Genomic DNA, 22,507 nt, shown 5'->3' with positions numbered 1-22,507 from the left:
CTGCCCATACCAACCACTGCAAATGACACTCTCTGACTAATGCTGATGGATTAGTCTGCATCTATGGTAATTCCAATCATTGGAACTGTGCGATGACTTCGCCTGACATAGGCCCTGGAACTAAAAATATCCCAAGGCTGGCTGCTGTGTTTTGTCACTGCGCTCCTCAGTTTGCCATTAAATGCTGCAGAAAGCAGCTGCTCACCCAGCAGGGAGCTGCTGCCCTGGAAGACGCCCCTTCAAAGTCAGGAGGCTTTTCTTTATAAGGAGAAGCCGGAAAATATTCTGATACAGGTGCCTTCAACAGCTTCCACTTATCCACTTATCTCAGTGTCCTGCAAATATCACCCTCCCAGTATGAGCTCACACCTCCCCGGCACGGCCCAGGAGGACGTTCATCCTCACTATTTTCTCTCCGCTCAGATGCTGCCCCGGACAACTTCTTGTCCCTGAGCGGTGTTGCTGTTTACCCAGTTGAAGATTACATGGAAATGTCAGGTGACTGTTGGGTCAATACACTGACGTGTACAGGGGGGATCGAGGCCCAACAGATCAATCACTGACAATTAGACATATTTGTCCCCTTCAAGTGACTGCACTCCACAGCTTCACTGTCGGGTCGGGATATGGATCTAGTATCTTAGATTTCCCTGTGGTACAGCAGAGAAATTAAAACCCACTTTTTCCATCAGTCTGCCCTCATCTTATAACAAACAATAAAACAGAGCTGTTACTTCACATTTCAATCCTTGTTTCAACTGGATGACACCATTTGTTAAAAGTAATCTGAAATAGTAATCAGCCTACATAATATGGAGGTATTTTGTATCTTTGTTTATGTGTTATCAATTTACTTTGAGGCCAACAGCCAACCAAAGGGGTTCAAGGGTCATCACATCACTTAGTAACTGCAAAATGTTCTGACTAAACATAAACATGTATTTGGTTTTCCGACATTTCCATATTTATGTCACTGTCTTTGCTTGTCTCCGTGGATTGATGCTGGTTGTGTCAGAATGTGCTGCAGCTCTACCTATGGTGGAACGAGTGGGTTTGGTCACTGGGGACTTTGGAGTGCTTGGAGGTGAGGGGGAAGCTGACTTGCCTGAAAAGAAAGACAGACCTTATGGTTATCAAATGGGATAGAGCTCGGGGGTGCTACATACTACTGTTAGCACGCATGCTTTTTTCAGCTAAACTCTAAAATTAGTAACTAGTCGTGTCTACTGTGAAACATCTAGAAGAGATAAAATATATTTTGCATTTGTTTACACTCAAGGTGAGATGTAATTTGACTTGATCTTGTCTTTTAAAAGTAAATGGATGTTCTTTTTGTACATCATTAATAGGAAGAAAGAGGGATGTCTGATGTTCTTCCTGGGTTGGGCTCTTATAGCATCATTTATCTCCTCAGCTTGAGTTAGACATGTTGCACTGAGTCTGCTGTTGTTCGGATAAAAGTCAATATTCGTTTACAGTCGCTAATGAGCCAAGATTAATATGAATTTATAATTAGGTTACTCATTACCATTGCTATTAGAGAGGAAGCCACAAACTTTATCTAAGGAGAAGTTGACAATTTTCTAATGAAAGGAGGCATCAGAGTGCTCTCTGCCGATGGCAAGGGCACACAGCAGACAAGGTCAATTATCTGCAGAGCAGCCCGGTGTTTGGAGCTTTTAAATTCTGTACAGAAAAATATAAAATGTGTCAATCTGTTTGAGAACCCAAACCTGATGATTTATTCAGGCCTGTAGCACCTGTCCTAATTTCTAAATCTAAAGCATGCACCCACTAACTAAAATAATAATCACCACTGTGAAACATGTCATACCCACATACAGCAAATTTAGAAACACATAATTCAAAATGAAGTATTGGACCCAATCCCAATACAGCCCTTGCTCCTACCACTTAGTTCTTACACCTCCAATCTGTGCTCACATCCAGGGGTAGGGTGTCCCAGTTTGTGCTGGGATAGAGGGGCAGGGTGAAGTGTTTGGGCTACATGGCCCTTCAAATGGAGGTTTTTCAGAGGCACACTCCAAACCGAGTGTTATGAAAAATCATTGACAGGAAGGCTGCACAAGCAACAAAAGAAACCAAATGTATTTTCTTCATTAATAAAGCTACAACAATTATGACAACCTTTGTATTATCTATTATGGTCCTTTCTTTTATAACATAAGCATAACAAAGAAAAAAAATGCGAGTAGTATGCTGATGTCTTGGTTGCTAACTAGCTAGCTAATTAACATTGTTGTAATTGTTGTTGCTGATTTGTGCATGACAGTCCCACGTTTTGACATATTTCCATTTTGCAAAACCAGCACTTAAACATACATTAGTGTGATCACAACTGTCTAAAATGGTAGAAACTATCTTTGAGAAAAATTTATTTGATGTGTGCTTTGATTTTTTACTTTGGCCCATGTCCTATCTGCTAACATGGAGGGGGCAGGCTTTATCAACTATACTGCAGCCAGCCAGCAGGGGGTGATCAAGATGTTTTGGGTTCACATTTGGGGAGCTGTCATGTGGTCCATCTTTAGCCCCTTTTACACTGCCAGATTTTCCGCGAATGTTTGGCCGTTTTGCCGGCAAGTTGCGAGCGTTTAGACACACAGAGCCGGATTGGCAAGTTGATCCAAGGTGCCAAATTTTCTGCCTCAGAATGGTGATAGCAGGAATGAGCAGCTAGTACTAGTAGCAAGAGGGAAACGCAAACCTGAAAGACACTGTAAAGATGAGCAACTGGGGAGACAAAGAATTGCGCGCCCTCCTTGTCCTCGCAAACGAAGAGGCCATTAACCGTCAAATGATGGGAATGGTGAAGGACGGGCCGACTTATGAGAAAATCGCCGAAAGGCTGACCAGCCGTGGCTTCCCTTGGAGTATGTCACTGTTTACATCACATGCTGAGCTACATGTTTTGTTACTTGCTCACGCCCCCCATTGCCCCGAAAACAAAAGTAGGCAGGTGGCATTTTGCTGCACTCCCCGATTTTGTTTTTATACTACCAATGCTGAAAGAAGGCTGATTGGGCTTTCCTGCAAATTAGCACAATTCCTATTTTAAAAGGGCTTTTATTTCACAGTATATGGTGCAGACTGGCAGGGTACGTAGGAGCATGGGTTGCTAATGTTAGCCTACAGAGCACCACTAGGGGTCTGGTAAAGGCCAATAATAGTTTCTGCATCTGTGTGTCCATGACGGTCGGCTTTGGTCCGTGTGGCATAAATATCATCATCAACACGTCTGCCAGGGTCTGCATTGAGCCCTGTGCACATTTTTTGTGACTACATGAACTGTAGGAATGGCAAGCGCGCCGACTGCACATGTCCAATCTATTGCTCCACACCCAATACAACAGCAGCTGCCTCACCACTGTGAAGTTAGCTTCAGGTTGGAAATTCAACAGACATTCACTCTGGACTCAGCGGTATCTCACTAGTTTGGAGAGTATGTCCAAATCTTAGTGAAGCAGTACTCTTTTTTTATTTGATGACTTGTTGGATTGATCGACAGCATGAAACTTCAGCTGTGAACGGATCGGAAGCGTCCTTGCTTTTCTGATGTCAAATGTCATTGTGATACTGCCATTCTTGCCATTGTCACCACTGATGACTACTTATCGGGGTCTTGAAGGTTTGCCCTGTGTTATAGGGGGATGTTTAAACACTAACCATTGTAAAGGTTGTAGCAAAGGGGCAGTCAAAAAACAAGGGATGTGGGTACCACAAATGGGATTGGGCCCTGATGTTATAGCAGTGTTTCAAAACAGTGTAGGTATGACATAGCCACAGTACTGACATGAGCACAGATTTACATACTGAGGCCAAAAGTGGGAGCCAAAGTGGAAGCTGCAGGAAAAAATAGAAAAGAAAGAAAAAAAACAGACAGAGGGGACAAACAATGCTAAGCAGACATTTACACATTCGCTCACATTAACAATACACACTGAATGATCACAGGTAATGCTTTAAGCAGTGCACGTTTTAGTGGCAAAAGAGAAAGCAAGCAGAGGACAATTAACAGAAACGACACTGACATATACACACACACACTGATAGTGCAGCTGCCACAAATAACTTTCATGCTCCAATCTTAAGTCTCCCGCACACACACACATGAAACAGCTCCACAAAAATTCAATACATAAAAAATGAGTCCTTCTCCCTGTAATCATTTCTGCTGGCTTTTCAGCATGCAAATAAACAACCCCTAAGAGCCAATTAAGTTTCTTTCTGTGATTGTAAGGATTCTTCCAGTAAACACTAAGTAATCGCTCGCATATTCAACACCTGCAGTGAGTTGCAACATTAAGTTGAGTCGTTTTGTTTTTGCATAACGCAACTTGAATGACATATTAAATTTCTCTGAGGTGCATTTGTAGTAAAAGCACCACCCAATTATTTATGCTGACAGTATCTGTTGCTGCAGTCCATTTCACTGACGCTCAGGTGGATCCAAACACAGTTTCCTGTTTCATTTCCCGTCCAGGCGTTCTTACCAGCGCCTGCAATCTCACAGGAGCTTGACTTGAGTTTGTATGGCGTGCAGTCCTCAACAAATGATATGTAATTGAAAAGAAAAGATTACATGCTACAAGCCGTCTCATTATGATTACTTACCCAGCAACTCTTTCATGATTACACAATTCAGTATCAAAACCTTCAGTTTCCCTTCTGCTCAAAGCAATTTTCTTTCTTAGCTGATTGTTTCATAGCTCACACTCTCTGTCCAATCAATAAGCACTTGCTCTCTCATGACAGTGACAAATGAAAACCTCCACTACACCCATATGAAATTGTTTATCCACAAAAATTACTTACATGGAAATATGAAAAGCTTGGCTGCCCAGGCATATATCATATTCCGCTAGTTCAGTGCCATTTTGAAATGGTGAAATGGCTTCGTCACCTACTTCACTTCAGCCTGAATGCTCCCCGGCCAATTCTGCACCTCAAAGCTTGTCTGTGATGTCATTGTCTACCCAAGGAGGCAGCCCACTCACCCAGCTGCTCACCCCCACTCACAGAGCTTATCCACACATACAACACCTAGTCAATTGCTTTCTGGAGCCTCCATCACTCACTTGTTTCTAGGGTAGTGGTGCACTCCTCGCTGACGATGGGCCCGCAGCCCACCGTGGTGCAGGAGCGCAGGTAGAACTTGTATTTGCTCAAAGGCTCCAAGTCACGCAGGATCCATTTGGTGGTGTCTGGGTTGCTGATGTCTACTGTCTGCAGGGGCCCCACTTCCTCTGTGTCGTTGACTAGATTTAAGAACAGCAGAAAAAATGGTTCATTCTTTTAATACAGCCCTCAAATAGCACTGTTCATTTACCTCAGCAGAGGCTGTTGCTGTGGTTCAATCAATGTCAAACACTGCACTGTCTCTCTGTTTCATTACTTTCAAATACATAAAGTGGAAAGGTAAAATATAATACGACGTGCTACGTTGGCTTCATCACTGTCAGCTGTTTTAGTTTTTGTTAAGTGTTTGTATGTCATACAAAAAAGTCATTAAACATGTCAGTGTTATATGTCACAAAGAGTCAAAGTGTGCGCACTTTTCCTGTGTGGCCCTTGATCCTACGCTTCCTCCCGAACCCCTGATCTACGATTTTTGTTTCAAAGTGCTCCAAAATGGTAAGTTTGGCTGTTATTTCCTTTGGGGTTGGGATTCCCTCCAGTTGGGTCACAGAAGGTGTTGATTGAAAATGCCACCCCCTCATGTCAATAGGTAATTACAACCCTGAGAGGAAGTACAGGGACAGAGGGGGTAACAAATATGTGTTTAAGTGGGACCTCTAACTTACTTTGCACATGAAAAGGAGGGGGAACAAGGCACGTTTACAGTCTGCACGCCCTGTTCTTACACTGCTTAAAGGGAGCCTTTTTGATCATTTTCAGTTTTTTGTCAAATTCTTTGTATCCTAGTGTCACTGAAAGACAGCACCTATTGTTCCCACCCCAGTACATACCCTGTGACTAGACTGTTCACACACTGCAAGAGGGGAAAAGAGGAACTGTTTCATTTTATAAGTCACAAATTTCATACTGACATTGTAATAAGGGAACATTCTCACACCACAATGGTGTGCCTGCTTTATTCTACAGTCCAAATGCCCTGTATTTACACTGAAATAAGGGAGCTTTTCCTCCACATGATTTAAGACTTTTTAAGGTTTTAATGCCACTAAGACTGAAACTTGAACCCAATTTTACAATCAGCAAAATTCAAGGGAAAAAATAAAATGAGCTGACAACAATTACTTCAGGTTAGGGACAGTTTTAAATGTTTATTGTAACGTAAAACATGACTTTCTTTCTTGTGGCTGAGACAACGGTAGAACAGAACTGGAGAATACCAGGCATTCATTGGTGAGTTTTCTTGGCAATGTTGTGTTTCTCACTCTAGCCCCTTTTACACTGCCAGATTTTCAGCGAATGTTGGGCCGTTTTGCCTCGCTGATTGGCGAGTTGATCCGAGATGCCCAATGTTCCGCCTCGTAGGGTAGTCATATTGAACCTTTTTGGTTTCAAAAGAACGAGGCGCCCTTCACGTGCACGTGCAACCCACTTGCGGTGGATAAACAGGAAACAGCTGATAGCAGGAATTAGCGAGCAGCTAGTAGCAAGAGGGAAACACAAACCTGACAGACACTGTAAAGATGAGCAACTAGGGAGACAAGGAATTGCACGCCCTCCTTGTCCTCGCAAACGAAGAGGCCATTAACCGTCAAATGACGGGAACGGTGAAGAACAGGCCGACTTATGAGAGAATCGCCGAAGGACTGACCAGCTGCGGCTTCCCTCAGAGTACGTCACTATTTACGTCACACGTTGAGCTACATGTTTTGTTACTTGCTCACGCCCCCCTCATTGCCCCGAAAAATTTGAAAGATTGATTCAAGACATTTTCATACAACTTAAGGCCTTATTTTGAGACTTATGAATTCAATGTATTTTAAGACTTTGTAAGGATCCACAGGAACCCTGATGTTTTTGTGATTCCTTTACTTTAGCACACACTAAAATTAACTTTCAGCTTGCACTCTGATTTGAAGCACAAAGTCTGGCGTTTTTTAAAATACTTCCAACTGTCAATTGCAAGACATTTCAATGATGCCACAGAAAGCAAATGTCACTTGTCATTTTTGGATTGCGCATCTGCTTTTTTTGGCTTTAACAAAAGACAACTTGTCATTTGCTTGTTTGGCTTCACTCCTCTTTAAAATGTTGATCGTGTCCTGCACAGTCACAACTAGAATTTATTAGTGTTGTCTTTGTCTACATTGTGATGGGATCTAATTTTTCACTACTTAAAGCAGCACAGTAGGTAGGGAGGTGGCATTTATGTTCTTTGTAACAAAAACAAACACAGCAGGTGTTCAGGTGACCTTTGCTGTGAAAGAGGTGCTACGTCTCTCTGGTAGGAGGCAGCAGAAACAATGACAAGAATGTATTGGTCTGCTTCTCTTTTTGCCTGGACACCACCCACTGTTATCAGACATCACGACTTTTATTTTGTTGTTGTTTTGTTTATCGGGACAAAAAACAGTCCACTTTTGGTAAATTATACAACCCAGGCTGTTGCAGAGAAGAGGCTATAAGCATCACTTTTCTAGCCTGTGGATGGATACTTTCTTACTTATCCGGAAGCACTCAGGCCTGACAGCTGGTGCGCATGATCCTATAGAGTGAACTGGCTGAAGGCTGTGTACTTTGGCTCCTCCGCTGACTTCAGACAACAACATTTCCAAATATTCTTCAGCCCTACTGGGCCAAATAGGGTTGGCCTTGTGTAGTGTGAAACAGACCAAGACTTAGCAACGCTGAAATCTGAGAGTGAGTATGAGCTGAGCTCAACTGGGAAGAAAAACAGAATGAACTGAAGCCAAGGTCATTTTAACTCCCACTTGTGGAGATCAGTGCAGTGCAAACTTCACTCTTGATGAGTTGCTCTGAGTAACTCTAATATAGACTGGTGTTCACAAATGTGCACAAAATACTAATCAAGTGACAAAATCCTCACGTAAACTCTTCGCTGCAGCTCCTCTGCCACATGGCAACAAATGATGCAGCAAACTGCTGTGAATGGATCAAGTGTGAGCCCTCATCTTTACCTCTGTGACAAACTTATCTTTGCCTTGTCAAGTGGTGTGACTAGCTTCCTGAGAGAGAGGCTGACTAGTAGTTGTTCAGTCTGTACTGGCCTAATCTGCCCCAGGCTTAAAGTGGGTTAGCAGCTCTTTGAGGCACTGTGACCATGCCGCCTACTTAATGTTGAGGGGAGCTTTGGGATACATACAGCCTTTACATTCAGGTTTTTATTTAGTGATTTAGAAAAGAACGCTGACAAAAACTTTCTAAGTTCAGTGAACAGCTATTATTAACACTACAAAGTGTACTGGTGGAGGAAAAACCTCTATAATAATGTCCTGTATTGGATGTATCCCACCGCATCTATTAGCAGGCCAGTGTGCTGATAAACGCACTGATCTTCTCTGGTGACAACTTGATACGATGATCAAAAGGTTTCGTGCCACTTCATAGCAGATTAGTTTAACCGCTTAAACGCCCTGGTACTCCTGCACACTCAGGGTGTTAAATGATGTTACAACAGGCCTTCCTGTGAAACCTGTGAGACGTGAAGCTATTACAGGCTGCGCTGAAAATGGGCGTGGCCCTACAACAGCTGTGCTGCAGCTTGAGATTCCCTTTGTGTCGCTTATGATACACTGACAGCTGGCTACATTATTTGCAACATTTCACACATGACTTACCTCAAGGGGACTTAGAAAAAAAAAAAAAAGTCACACTTCAAAGAGCCCATCAGCTTTATTGCTAGGGTACAATGAAAACGTCCTCTCCTGAAATACCGTATGACACTTGGCCCGCTTGTGCAGCCGCCAAATCAAACTCAATTAGCCGGGAAATGTGGCACTAAGACGATGTTGGAAGTTAGTCGTTGGCTTTCGTTATGACTTTTGTTTAAGGATGGTGAAGTGTGTGCACACGTGGGTTCGGTGACGGTATCCCCCGGGACTATGAGCAATGGTGACGGTGTCCCCTGCGGACAGGATGGGGTCAGTAAAGCCGGACCTTAACCGGCTGTGACACAGTGGCCTTCGTCAGCACTGGCTGAGCCACGATTGTGACACGCAGGCCGGCGGACATCACCCTGACATGTCTCCTATATACACACTCTGATCTCAGCGTGACCCCGGCCCTATTAGAGAAGCACAATGATTTTCCTTCCCGTGCTGAGGATCATGGGTTAGACAATCACTAAGACCTCCCACCTTTCTTTTACCATTACACTCCTGTGCTGTAAATACATGTCTGTATCAATACAAAACATTATGGAGGTAGAGGCTGTGCATTCAAAGCAGTGAGGCTATTAAGATCTCTGATACACAGTCACTGTTTCCAAACTATAACATATGGCCTGTGTGTTTTTGTATATACTCAGTTTATTTTGTTCTTAAGAAGGTACAAGCTGAAAAGGACCCATAAATGTAAACACTATTACACACAAGTGGAAAAGCAATACATCCTCGTGGCAACCAAGGGGCATCAGCATTATATCTGAGTTAGTTAAGCATGAGGTGTGGGGATACGTACTGAGCTGATACTCCAGGAGGTACCCGGTGAGAATCCCATTAGGCTCCAGTGGCGGGGCCCAGACCAGAGAGACAGTGTGCCTCTGTACATCTTTGACCCTGAAAACAGGATTTTTCTCAGGGACTGTGGGGGCAAAGAAGGTAATACACACAGTAAGCAGTCGAATTCTGCAACCCAGTTTCCTTAGCTATTATTAGATTTTCCCTTCAGTAGTTGTGAATCAATACGCTCCATGCTGTTTTTCCACAATCCTACCTCCCTCTGGGGTTTTGAAGTTGAGGGGATGGCTGCCGGGGCCGTTGCCCTGCCCATTGAAGGTCATGACGATGAGGCTGTACTCAGAGAACGGCGTCAGTCCTGGTACTGTGGCGTGGTTGCGGTCCCCGGGGAACGTTAGGGTATGTTTGTCTCCGTGGCTTTTCTTTGCGTCCACCAGACTGCGCAGACGCCACCAGCTTACCTGCATTGGGAAAGAAGACACATCCTCAGCAATGCCTGCAAGACATCAAACCTTCGTGCATCACACATATGTTTATGTGTAACAGAATGCTGGATGAGTTATTGTGTGTTTCTCTCTGGTGGTCTGTGCAGGAAAACATTGAGCTGGCCAAGTAAGGCAGACAGAGTGGGGTGAAAGAAGCAAACGTTTAGAGCAAGGTCAGGGCCATTCCTTTTAAGCCGTGTCTAAAAGCAAAGGTCTGTTTTTGAGGTATTACCCTGTAGCCTCCCAGATGTCCATGTAACTTGTCCTTGTGTACACGCGTCCAGCTAACCTTGACCACTGAGCTGTTCATCACCTCCACAGCTACATCCTCAGGTGCAGCAGAGGGAACTGCAAAGGCAAACACACATTAGAACCTACAGTAAGCTAAAAGTAAGTCAAGGAAAAACAGAGCAGAGAGGAAAGACTTGCAAAAATAGCCATGTTTCCATTCAATTGTCAGGTGAATTAAGTGAACTGTTATAATGTTGCAAAATAGAACTGCAGATTAGACGTGTTTCCATCAACTGGTTTGGAGCGAATAAACCAGGCTACGCAAAGCATTTTTTTCCCAGATGTTGGCAGTTAGGCTACGCTTTAAGAAACGGTTGCAAACCAGAAAAAAAAAAACAAATCGCCTTGGTCGTCTAACCAATCTACGAGAAGAAACAAAGAGGTCTTCAGCAATTTGTTTCAACTGGACACGCTTTAATTGTTCTTTCATGTCAGCTTGTATTGGCCATGTTTCATGCTGTCTAAGACAAAGTGAAACAATTCCAATGCACAGGAAGACATCCACAGCAGAAAGCTGCTCAGTAATGTGAGTTAAATGTTCGCTATTCGGCAAAGACATTTCCATATCCCATTTAGTGCATCAACTCTTTTTCAACAACAGCAGAAACTATCTCAAGCATAAAAGTTTTTTTTGTGCAACTGAGAAAGTTTTAATGAATTTTCATGAAACTTTTCTAATGTGATACTTGTGCATAAAAGTATGTTAATGGAAACACGGCTAATGACATACCAGTTTGAGTTATCCTGAAAACAACTCAAATGATCTCATTACTGTTTCTGTACAACTAGCTACATTCACTGATCACCTATTAGGGACTGACATCAATGGCCTCTACCTACAGTCACACCAGCTACTGTAAATGATAAAACCATTGAGCTAAGGGATTAAATACTGTATTCAACAACACCACATTTAAGTGAGGACACAACAAGGAGAGGAGTCATGACCTGAAGTTACTTCCTGCGGGCAAGTCCAGAAGAAAGCTAAAGACAGGAAATACAGTAAACTTCTGTACAGGCTGCTTTTCTCTTGAGAAACTGTAACTTCTACACTATACCGCTGTGAAACTGAAAGTCAAGGTCAAACTCTCAGGTCTAAAATATTTCAACAGCACGAAAAAGCTTATAAATAAATCATTTCACAAAGTCTCCCTGAAAGTATCAGTTAGGCGAAAAGGGGAAAACCTATTTGAATTAAACCAAATCTTTCTCCATAACATCATAGATCCTAAAGATACGACAGCTACTTGGCACTGTGGCAGATCCAAAAGGCAGCAGGAGGTGAGTGGAGAATTTGTGAACTTTAATACCCAGAAACAACATGAGTCAGAACTCCAGACACAATGTTATCTAATTCTATCCACCAGAAGAATCTGTATTCTCTCTTCACTGATAATAACAACAAGAAAGGAGATGCAAATATTCAAAGGTCTAGCTTTCTTTCAATGGTGCATTTGCTCTTCTGGAAACACTTTATATTCAATTTGACTTGTAAGTAGAAAAGTAATTTTACTGCTATTGTACAAGGAGAAAATCCATTATGTTTGTTTTGGGTTTATGGGCATCTTCTAGAACATCTTTTGTCAAATTTCCTTTAATGCAATTTCCAAACTTTACAAACTAACTTTCATTTATTTAAAAATCACATTTGGTTAAACTGTCATTTTATACACACCAGTAGATTTCCTGAGTTCTTTGCTTGACTGTCTCCAACATAGCTGCTGGACTTAACTTCCTCATTTCACAGCTAAAGTACACTAGGTACACTAAAATATGTTTAACAACATTTAAGGTGAGAAATAGTCAATGCAGTGACAGAATCTCGATTTATGTTTTAACAGATATTCTGCTTCATGTACTTCTTCCACAAAATAGTGAATATTTTTTTTTCTCAAAAGTTACCTACTGTAGCTCTAACTGATATCATAGCTGTTTGGGGGCAGAGGAACTTTTCAACATTTTCTTTTAAGCAGCCTTCACATGATAAGAACAACGTGCTTCGCTCACCGCCAGGTGCGGCGCAGCGGCACAAAGTTCAAATAATTTCAACTCTGAGCGCAGCGCTTGGGCGGAAAATCCAAGCGGTGCGCGACACCAAGGGTAGCGGTGCCGCTTTGTCAGGCGTTGCCACCCTCTCCATAGACAAACAATGGGACAGCCAGCGCAAAGCGGTTTTACAGCTGATCATGTGTAGAGGCCTTCAGGCTGTCTTATTTATATTTTCAAATGTTACATAGTCTAATTTTGTAGTGAGTTGTGTTTTTTGACATAAGAGCAATACAAGTCCAATATTCACTCTTCTTTTAGCTCTGTTTTAGTCTCCACCAACTCCTGAGGAAAATTAATGATCCATTATGTTCACTAACTTTGATAAATTTGTCTGCTCTTCAATGGTGGGCAGGAAGTAACTTTATCAGATTGGTTTGTTTGTTTGTTTGTTTTTTCTGAAAATATCTGCAGCTAGAAACAGTTAATGAGGGCAAAGTAGTTACTGGGAAAATGAAAGAATGAGTTAAAAGACACTAAAATGCTCCTTAGAGTTACCAGTGACCCCATTCACAATCCTTTCAGTCATTTGATCCATTGCTAATATAAAAAAATACAATGTATGTGAAACTTAAGATAAAATCACATAAGGTCGGCTAAGTTTACTACTACTCACAGTCCTCTCCTGAGTAGCCGCTCACTATCTTGGGCTCTGGGCCCCAGCCCTGATGGTTCCTGGCTTGGATCTTGATCTCGTAAGGCACAAATGTGGGAGTGTTCTTCAACACAAACGAGTGTCTCTTCACCATGTACTCCTTCCATTCCTCCTCCACATCCTGCCTCCTGTAACTCACCTTATACTCCAAACCAGGGCCATTGTGCTCAATGGGTAACAAGGGCTGAATCATGGAAAGTAAAGAAAGCAAAAATAGAAAAGGAGGAACAATGGTGTGAAGAGTTTCATAGAGACTTTCACAGTTGCATAAGACGATTGTATTTCATTGTCAATGCCTCCCTGGGATTTAAATGAGAAGCTAGCCCAGTGAACTCCGCTTGAAACACTGGCAGTATTTTATCCCACTATCTAATAAACCAATAGAACAACTGACCTGGTCTGGCAGCATGACTTTTCTTTGATATAGGGCTTTCTAAGACATCATAGATGAAAAGATTTATCTCTTCACAGAAGTCAGACCATGAGAAATACAATGAGACACCATTATCCGCAAAAGCAAATCATTAACAGTGGGGGAGCTCATGAATCCTGGATTCGAGACTACATTACCATGACAGGGCAACCAGATAGTAAGTGAAGGAGAGATTTATCTTTTTACAATAAAGCGGAATATATTATTGTATGTGTTAAAAGAAAAAGTCTTTTCAGAGCTCTCCTTTCTCTTTCTAATCAAAGAAAAGGAGCAGCTTTCAATGGAAACACATTCAGAGTGATCCCAGAAAATGGCTTTTCTAAAGATCTGAACCACAGAATGAAATATCAAACGTGGGCCATTTGTATTAAATTAAATTCCTATTGGTAATTGCCTATGAAACATTGATAAAACTTCATCTCTGTTCTCTGACTTCCAAAAACTGCAGCAGATGTGAATAATCCACTGTATAAAGGTAGCTGACATTACAGAATTTGCAGTAAGAGGATAATAAAAGACCAAACTCTATTTCTTACCTCCCAGTTGATATTCATTTCATGTGGTAAATGACCTTCGATTTTGATATTTTCAGGGTTCTTGTCAGGAGCTGCAGAAAAGAAAGAATATAGATTTTGTCGCTATTGTTAGTGGAAGAAATCTCCGGTGAAAAAGGCACACAAGAGAACAGATTTTCAACAAGAGTGGAATCAATTATGTAGCGGGTGTGAGTGTTTTAAAGTTCACAGAGCAGCCGTGTTGGCAGCTCAAGTGGCCTGGAGGACCTTATCAAAAAGTATGACAAACAATGAAAGCAGGAAGCCTCAGACCTGATGGCTGGGTTTTGTATCTCTCTGTGGGCTCGCTGGGAGGACCCCTTCCTACGGCGTTAACACCAGACACTCGGAAGCTGTAGTCGATGTGGCCGTGGAGTTTGAGCACGGCAGAGTTGTGGTTCCCGGGTACTCGGAGCAGCTCCTTCCAGTTTCCTGGCTCCCACTGGCTTTCCTCGTACTCAATAATAAACTCTGTTGACAGGCAGAAAGACAATCAGAGCGGCCCCTCACTGCTATGGTTCTTGCCAGAGGATTGCTTATCTAACCACCAGCTGTGCAGAAAACTCCTCAAACCCTGCTCTGGGCTTGTATATCCCTGAGGGAGACTAATCATAACTCATGCTTGGATGAATCAATAATAGACTCATATTGTACAAGATGGTATCAAACAAATCTATTTACATGCAGAATGATGCCCTAAAAATGTGTGTGTCATATTAATACCACTCACTGCAAGAGGCACTGATTCAGTATGTACTCCAGTGACACCTGCACACACAGATGCTCCTGTTACCTGTGGTGGAGCTGTTGTGGTTGTCCCCGGGGATCCATTTCAGTTTCACACTTTTGCTCTTGTGTTCAGACAGTACCAAGTACTCAGGAGCATCAGGGACATCTGAAAACCATCACAACAACATGGCTTTGGAAAATCACAGACACATCAATCTCTACAGCAAAAAAAAAAGGCCATGAGAACAAATGTTCAATCGAATCATCCCGAGAGCCAGAGGATGTGGAACGAGCTGCATCGCTGCAGAAGCTGCCACTATTTCTTTAAGACTGAAGATGTCAAATATATCTCAAAAGGCTGATTGTCAGGCACAGCACTGCACCAATAAAGCAATGGTCTGCATGTTCACACTCTGCTTTGGCTTCCTGACATATTGATCCCTTTATGATTGTGTCATACATAAATGTAGCACCAGGGGTCTCTGATCTTATGGCCGAGGGCAAAAATATTGTTTGTATGTTAGCTCACCTAACACCATGAGCAGAGCGGAAGCCGAGTCTTGGTCGACTGGTGTTCTTGCCACACACGTGTACACACCCTGGTCACTGTGGCTTACATTGATAATCTGTAGAATACCATCCTCCACAAAGTATCTGTTGACAGAAAGATGGAGACGCAGTATTGATTGACAAAACTGAAAAGTGAAATGACTTTCCAGCTAGGATTAAGTCTGCAGTGCTGTAAAAAATAAAATAAAATGCAGTATCCTACCTTGAATTCTCAGTGTAGTTGAGGGATATCTCCATATCATCTTTTTCCCACAGGAGCTCAAAGTCGTTGCTGAAGGACTTGTCGTACTCTGCGAGGCATGAGAGCTGGGCCGTGGTACCTATTAAGATCTGCAGGTCCTCCTGGGCCACGACTATTCTAGTGGGATCTTCCACAGGCACAAGCGTATTAGTTACATTTCAAGGACTGTGAGCCACTGCAAACACTTTTACAGGTAAAACTGTTTACCTTTCACATAGAGCATGGCATCAATGGCGGACGTTCCCTCTGTGTTTTTAACTAAACACGTGTACTGTCCCGTGTCATCCTTCTCCAAGCTATAGATCTCCAGTGAACCATTGTCGTGAACTGCAAACCTCGGTCCCTCCACAGATTCAGAGGAGTCGTCTTTGCTCCTGGAAAACATTCAGCAAGAGCATTAAAGACTCAAAGTACTCTAAGGCCAAATTAAATATGAACACAGCTGGAGTCTGACTGGATAAAGACTGGACTGTGGCAGCAAAGAAGAATTAAAAGTTACTGAACAGAACATAAATGTTGAGTGAAAGACTTACTTTTAAAGAAACAGCAGGTGACCAATAAAGAAACACGCTGTATACAGAGGGACTGTATGTACCCAACAGTTGAGATCTACTGCTCTCTGCTGGTGTGTGGGAGACAGGAACAAACTGCACACTTACCAAGTGATTGTAGAAGGAGGAGAGCTGAAGACAGTGCAGTGCATCACCACTCCCTTCCCCTCCACAGCAGAGTAATCCTCCCCATCCTTGGTCAGTATCATAGGGGGCAGATCTGTGAAGACCAAGCAGCAGAATATAATCATCAATCCAAGATTGTTAGAAAAGCACAGGATGCCCTGATGTCAATATTCCACTGTAGAGGAGCCCAGGTGTGGCCCTTAACTACTGTACTTTCAGGACTTTTAGGCAGTAAAACACCAAGCAAGATCAGGTTTCTAATTTAGTAGTCTTAAAACCAGACAAAACAGGGAGAAATGAGGCGGGTAATCATGGGTTAAATGAGGCGACAACACTGTTGCTTTCCCTCAGCGCTAATTGCAGGCTACTTTGTGTCAAAAAAATGACTCAGCTGTCAGGTTGTCAGAAATGTGTAAATGCGAAAATGAAATCAAAGAAGAAAACAATGGAATAATGAGTTAGCCGAGCGCGTGCGGCTTATCAGTTGTAGCCAAAGCCTCCCATTAAAATGGTCTGTCTCTGCTAATTGTTTACAAAGGCAGCCGCTGGGACTTAGCATTCAGCGACTGTCCAGCTTTATTAACTCCTGTGTCACCGAGAACAAACTCCCTACGTTTGTGCAGGAGCGACAAAAAGCAACATTTTGTTTTTTATCTGCACTTGTAAAGCAGCACATGTTTATCTTATGGCCCTGAAATCAGTATGGAATTGGAGAGAACTTGTTAGCATATAAATGGCAGGGAACTGGGCTTGTTGCTCCACAGGGAGAACTGCTAGCCTGAATGAAGGAGCACAGCTTGTAGACAGCCCTCCTTCCCAGGGCTCCTCATTGCTTTATGGGCGTATGCCAACATCAGCACCAGCTCTCTTGCTTGACACATCAGTCAGCAGTCTCCCAGTGACTCACTGCAAAGTCTGACACTTACTCACAAACACTGTGAAACAAATACTTTTTTACAACAGAATCTTTGTTTTCATGTACTTGGTAAAAGCATGATGGGAGAACACAGACCTAGAAGTACTTACTCATAATCATGATGTTTGCGTTTGACAGAAGGGTTCCATGTTTGTTGGAGGCCTCACACTGATAGACTGCACTGTCAGATTCTTTGGCGTTACGTAAAACGATTGTGTCATCGAACACCTTCCTGTTGGCTGCAGGAGCACCTGTGATAGACCAGAGATACATCCAGTTAATACAAGAGTTTCACATCATCAACATCCATGCTGCAACACTGTACATACATTAAAGATAAACTGGACTTACACTAAACACTTTATCCTATTTTATGTAATATTTCTGACTAAAAGAAAAGCAAGGCAACCTCAACATTCAGCCTTTTTGTACATATTAAGTCACCAGGTCACCAGGACTAACCTTCAAGTGGAAAGTATGGCATGCAGATATGGCCTATAAATAATATCACAATATTCTAAAGCTCTATCACAATACCCTTTATATATCTGATATTTTAAAATCTCATAAAAACTACTGTAGACTCCTAAAATACTAAACTATTAATTGAAGTACTGTTACTTTTAAGTTAAATAAAGTAATGTTACAAAAAAGTTAAAGAAAGTACTGTTAAAATAAAGTAATATTTTAATAAAAAAAAAAAGGTATTGTTACTATAAAGTTAAATAAAGTATTGCTGAAATAAAGATAAAGTATTGTTATAATGAAGTAACTCAAAGCAGAGCCACTGGTGCTTTTATTCTGAAGCATCCGGCTCGTCTTGAGTTAGAAGTGTTTTTTTAAGTGTACCAGTGAACTTGAAGCCTTTCAGTCAAAAGTTAGCTGTTAGCTATTAGCAGTTAGCAGTAGGGCTGCCCCCTAATAGCTGACCAAACATTAGTTGACCAGAAAGGTAATGAGTTGGCAATATTTCATTGGTTGCTTAGTCAAAGAAAAAAAGTTAAACTCTATTAGAAGCTGTGCCTTCTCAAAATAAATTAAAACCTATATGACCGGAACATGTGGGAATTTAATTTGAAAGGACAGCAGTCAGACAGTTTCATTTACAGGGTTGGTTCCTGCGGTTATTCCACAGGCTAGTTAATAACATGTCGGGCAGGAAATCCAAAGTGTGGGATCATTTTAAGAAGGTGAAGGACGAACCCAAGGTGATATGTAAACTCATTCGTCGTCTACAAACATGTTGTATCATCTGAAACATGTAAGTAGCTACATGTCCATTAGCCACTTAGCACAATCATTACTGCTTTGCCGACAGCGTAATTAACAGGCGGCTCGCTCAGTGGGTGACGTGCACTATAAACCACATATAAACCATTGTGTTGCCCCGCCCAAAATATATCATTTAAAAATTAAATTAATATCAGAAACATGAGGGCAATGACACTTATTGGGCAACTACTAAAATTCTTAGTTGGGGGCAGCCCAGGTTAGCAGAAAGGAGAAATAAGGATTTACTCACTGAGAGCAGGAAACAAACTAACAGCTCTCCAGTTCATATATTAATAATATCTGCAAGTCCCACTTGTGCTCAGTGCTTGCAAAATGCAACTAAATAGTTGTGGGCTGGGGTCCTGCAGATACATAAACACACGCTTTGCTTGCTCATACAGTATTGCCCAGGAGAGCGGTCTAGATGGGCGGTTTTGTGTCTGTGAAAGGGAAAGAGTGGGAGACACGAAACACCAAAGCGAGTCCAATGCCGGAGGTTTAAAAAAATGAATGACAATATATACTCAATGCATGTGTTAAAGTTATCTTATACACCCATCATTGTACAAGCGGCGATACATAGAGCATAATCAATCTAGAAAGGTTTAAAACAGTGAAGTGAGTTGAAAGTGAGACTGACCCTGCAGAGGTTCACCGTTCACCCTCCACGTTATAGTCGGCCGAGGAGTCCCAGTGGCAGAGCACTTGATGAGCACGTCCGAGCCAATCATACTGAGCTGACTCTCAGGCTCAACCACCCACTCTGGAGGCTCTGGGAAGAATCAGCATATGATCAAACTGATGAGTGTCATTATGAGAAAGACACTAAGCATTTACAGAGAGTGGATGCAATCACAGGAACAGTTGTGCAATATACAGTATGTTACGTGGTACAAGAGTCCTGCTGTAATAAACGCTACATTTACAGGTCTGACCATGACAGACAGACACTGAGGCACAAAAGGCACTTCAGCTGCCGACTGTCTCCCCGCAATCATTGTTAGAACATAATAGGCAAAAATTCCAATCATACATTGTTGTGAAATTATACCTTTAATGAGCATGTATAATCAGATACACCTCCGTACAGACACGGATGACACAATGCTGAGCATAGCAGAAAACACAGCAGAAAGCCATAGAAACTATTCAAAGCAGAGGACATTGTGGTTATTTACATGTATTCAATTAAAAAGTAACACCTGCACAATGACTCTAGGTTTATTCAGGAGACAAGCCTTTACTCTGAGCTGCATCATCATCAGGTAGGTGTGTATTACGCACAATTTTTCACCAAAAGGAGGTATATAGTGGCTTTGCATGTACAGTGATGTGCCTATAACGATGCTCCTTTCTTTTTATTTACAGAACATCCTCTTTAATAACTACAGCACATATACAGTGTATTCCTAACTTCATCAGCGGTGGAAAGTTAAGTACATTTGAAATTTAAAGGAAATGTTAAGTATATTTACTTAAGTAATGTATTTACACACACTTTTAAAGTACTTTTACTTTATGAATGTTTGCATTTTCTGCTACTTTATACTTTTACTCCAGTACATTTCCAAAGGAAACATTGTATTTTCTATGTCACTACACAGTGTATAGTTGAAGAATGACCCAGTGGTTTCCAACCTTTTTGGCTTGTGAGCTCTTTCATAAAATCTGTGTCTAGTTGGAAATTCAGTTTTCTATGAAGGCATGTGTCCACGGTGTTTTTCTTTGACAGAAAAGCAGTGACGGGGCGCTGGCGAGCGCTCCATCCCAGTGTGACATCAAAAAAGTGCTCTCAGCTATTTTTTTTACTGACACACTTGGACAACAATACCCAGCTATGCAGCTTAAACAACGCTACAAAACAAGGGGTTGACTACACAGCTACAAGACAAGCTTAGAACGTGTCAATGATAAAAGCACAATCCCCACCAGCAGCATTCAGTGTCCAGCTGATCTGCTCCCACGCTTTTCTGTCTTTGTTGTGATAGTTTCTGACTGGCATACTATACAGCTCAGGATATACAGTAGCTAAAGCAGTGGCAGCGATGACACCAGTGCCTCTTTGAAAGAGGTTTTACACGAGAAGCACTTAGAACAGCTGCAAAAGAAAGCCAGAGTGCTCTGAAAGAAGAGGCGGCCTAATATGCTCTTTCCTCATTGGGAAGAATTAAGAAAAGATGCTGGTACTCAGAAAAACATGCTACGTGGACATGGGCCCTGAGCTGCTAGCTGTTCCATCAAAGAGATATTTCCCCTCTTCTCACATGGTTGAGACCCACAGAAGTCAAATTACCTAATATTTCACAAAAAAACAAAGATTAGAGGAAAAGTCCAAAATATGAATATAAATGTGTTTATCAGGACTTTGTATGTTTCTCTTTTCCTGCTTTATTGATCATCATGTGACCCTTCAGATTAATCTTATGAACCCTCAGAGGGATCTGATCCTTAGATTGGGAACCACTGGACCAAAGTACCCAACAGTATACTGACATATATTTCAAATAGGACTGCACAGTGGTGTGGTGGTTAGCACTGTCTCCCCACAGCAAGAGGGTTCCTGGCTTGATCCCAGGAGTGAGCCCTTCTGTGCAGAGTTTGCATTGGTCTATTACCAGTCTGTTATTCAAATGGCAACTATTATAATGATTTCAAATAAGTCAGACATGCTAACACCACTGTTACTTCACAGCACGCTATAGTTACCTTCTACTGTCACGGTGAAGTAATGGACAACTTGCCCAAGTACGTTCTTTGCCTTGCACATGTACTTCCCGCTGTCCTCCAGTTCAACTTTGGGAACAATCAGCAGTTTCCCATGATTCTCCAGTTTTGCTTTAACTGGGAGTTGATGACCAATCTTCACCCACTCAACCTGTGGAGTTGGACTGACAGAAAGAGGACAAAGTTTGAGTCTAAAAAATATGACAGGCTGCCAATAAATGACAGCAGATGAGATACAAACATGTGGTGAAAAACAAGAATCCTAAAATGTTGATAAAAGTGTTAAAATGTACACAAAACTCAAGTTACTAAAAAAAGTAATTACTTACAATCCCTCAGCAATACATTCCAATTTCAAATCCTCCCCTTTGACCAGCTGTGTCGCTGATGCGCCACCAGAGGGCGTCAGAAGAGAAGGTCTTCTCTCAAGGATTGCATTGGCTGAGGAAGCACAGCAGAGAATTAGTACAATGAAATCAGACTTCTTCACTTTTACATGTTATACATTTCTGTACACACTGATGTTTATAGGTGACACACAGCACCAGTGTGTTTGATTCTAAAAACGTAAAACTTACCAGTGTCAGGATTCGTGTCACTTTTTTCTGAGGTGAAGGTGGATGAGACAAAAAAACAATGAACATGAGGACAGCATGGATACATCATGACAAACATCACCAAGATCATAATCACAACATAAAACCAAGGAGATGCACATAAACAAGACAGCATAACACTTGGATGCCTTTTGAAGTGCAACTGTGAATATGGATACAATGAACATGTTGGAGGTGATCAGGGCTCTGAAAACAAATCACAGTTTGCATCATGATGGTTTGAGAGGAAAACAGCACTCAAGCAAAGACAACAGAGCTGAAGTGACACCTACTTGTCTTCACAACAACAGACATGGCGGTCTTCTGAACGATGGTTCGTATTCGCGGGAAGGCGGCAAAGCAGCAATAGTCTCTCCTGCTGTCCTTCTCCACAGCATGAGAGAAGTACAGGTCTCCGTTCAGGCCCATAGACACCCTCTCATCCTGTTCTATGTGCTGAAGATCTGAGCACAGAAAGAGGAAGATTTCATTTGTTTATGGTTATTTGTATTACATCCAGAGCATTTATAAGCCACGAGAAAGTCTGACATAAATGAAATCTTCTTTTTTCCCCCAGTTAAGCTGTGGTAGAATATTACTAAGTACATTAACTCAAGTGTCATACTATGGTACAGTTTTGAGGTACTTGTACTTATCTTGAGTTTATTATCGTTTAATGCTGA

The 22,507-nt window shown here is 42.0% G+C and overlaps 1 protein-coding gene across 13 annotated transcripts in view; it reads right to left on the bottom strand.

Moving 5' to 3' along the window:
• The window catches only part of chl1b (cell adhesion molecule L1-like b), an 82,893-nt gene that overhangs the window by 7,994 nt on the left and 52,392 nt on the right, over positions 1-22,507 (bottom strand). For 7 of the 13 annotated variants that reach the window (XM_033626300.2, XM_033626298.2, XM_033626291.2 and 4 more), the window contains 20 exons: positions 22,118-22,288; positions 21,807-21,833; positions 21,558-21,669; positions 21,211-21,392; positions 19,145-19,276; positions 17,343-17,483; positions 16,299-16,410; positions 15,847-16,013; positions 15,601-15,766; positions 15,358-15,482; positions 14,893-14,994; positions 14,373-14,570; positions 14,082-14,152; positions 13,074-13,296; positions 10,353-10,468; positions 9,892-10,096; positions 9,637-9,759; positions 5,100-5,279; positions 3,835-3,864; positions 1,034-1,105 (listed from right to left, as the gene is read on the bottom strand). In XM_033626300.2, the coding sequence (XP_033482191.1) occupies positions 1,034-1,105; positions 3,835-3,864; positions 5,100-5,279; positions 9,637-9,759; positions 9,892-10,096; positions 10,353-10,468; positions 13,074-13,296; positions 14,082-14,152; positions 14,373-14,570; positions 14,893-14,994; positions 15,358-15,482; positions 15,601-15,766; positions 15,847-16,013; positions 16,299-16,410; positions 17,343-17,483; positions 19,145-19,276; positions 21,211-21,392; positions 21,558-21,669; positions 21,807-21,833; positions 22,118-22,288 (2,655 nt within the window). The remainder of the gene's footprint in view (positions 1-1,033; positions 1,106-3,834; positions 3,865-5,099; positions 5,280-9,636; positions 9,760-9,891; positions 10,097-10,352; positions 10,469-13,073; positions 13,297-14,081; positions 14,153-14,372; positions 14,571-14,892; positions 14,995-15,357; positions 15,483-15,600; positions 15,767-15,846; positions 16,014-16,298; positions 16,411-17,342; positions 17,484-19,144; positions 19,277-21,210; positions 21,393-21,557; positions 21,670-21,806; positions 21,834-22,117; positions 22,289-22,507) is intronic. The other 6 variants (XM_033626294.2, XM_033626296.2, XM_078174502.1 and 3 more) reach the window with 3 other exon arrangements.

The sequence above is a fragment of the Epinephelus lanceolatus genome, chromosome 1 (genome assembly GCF_041903045.1).
Source record: "Epinephelus lanceolatus isolate andai-2023 chromosome 1, ASM4190304v1, whole genome shotgun sequence".
Classification (NCBI taxonomy): domain Eukaryota; kingdom Metazoa; phylum Chordata; class Actinopteri; order Perciformes; family Serranidae; genus Epinephelus; species Epinephelus lanceolatus.
This window is presented reverse-complemented; position numbering and strand designations above follow the sequence as displayed.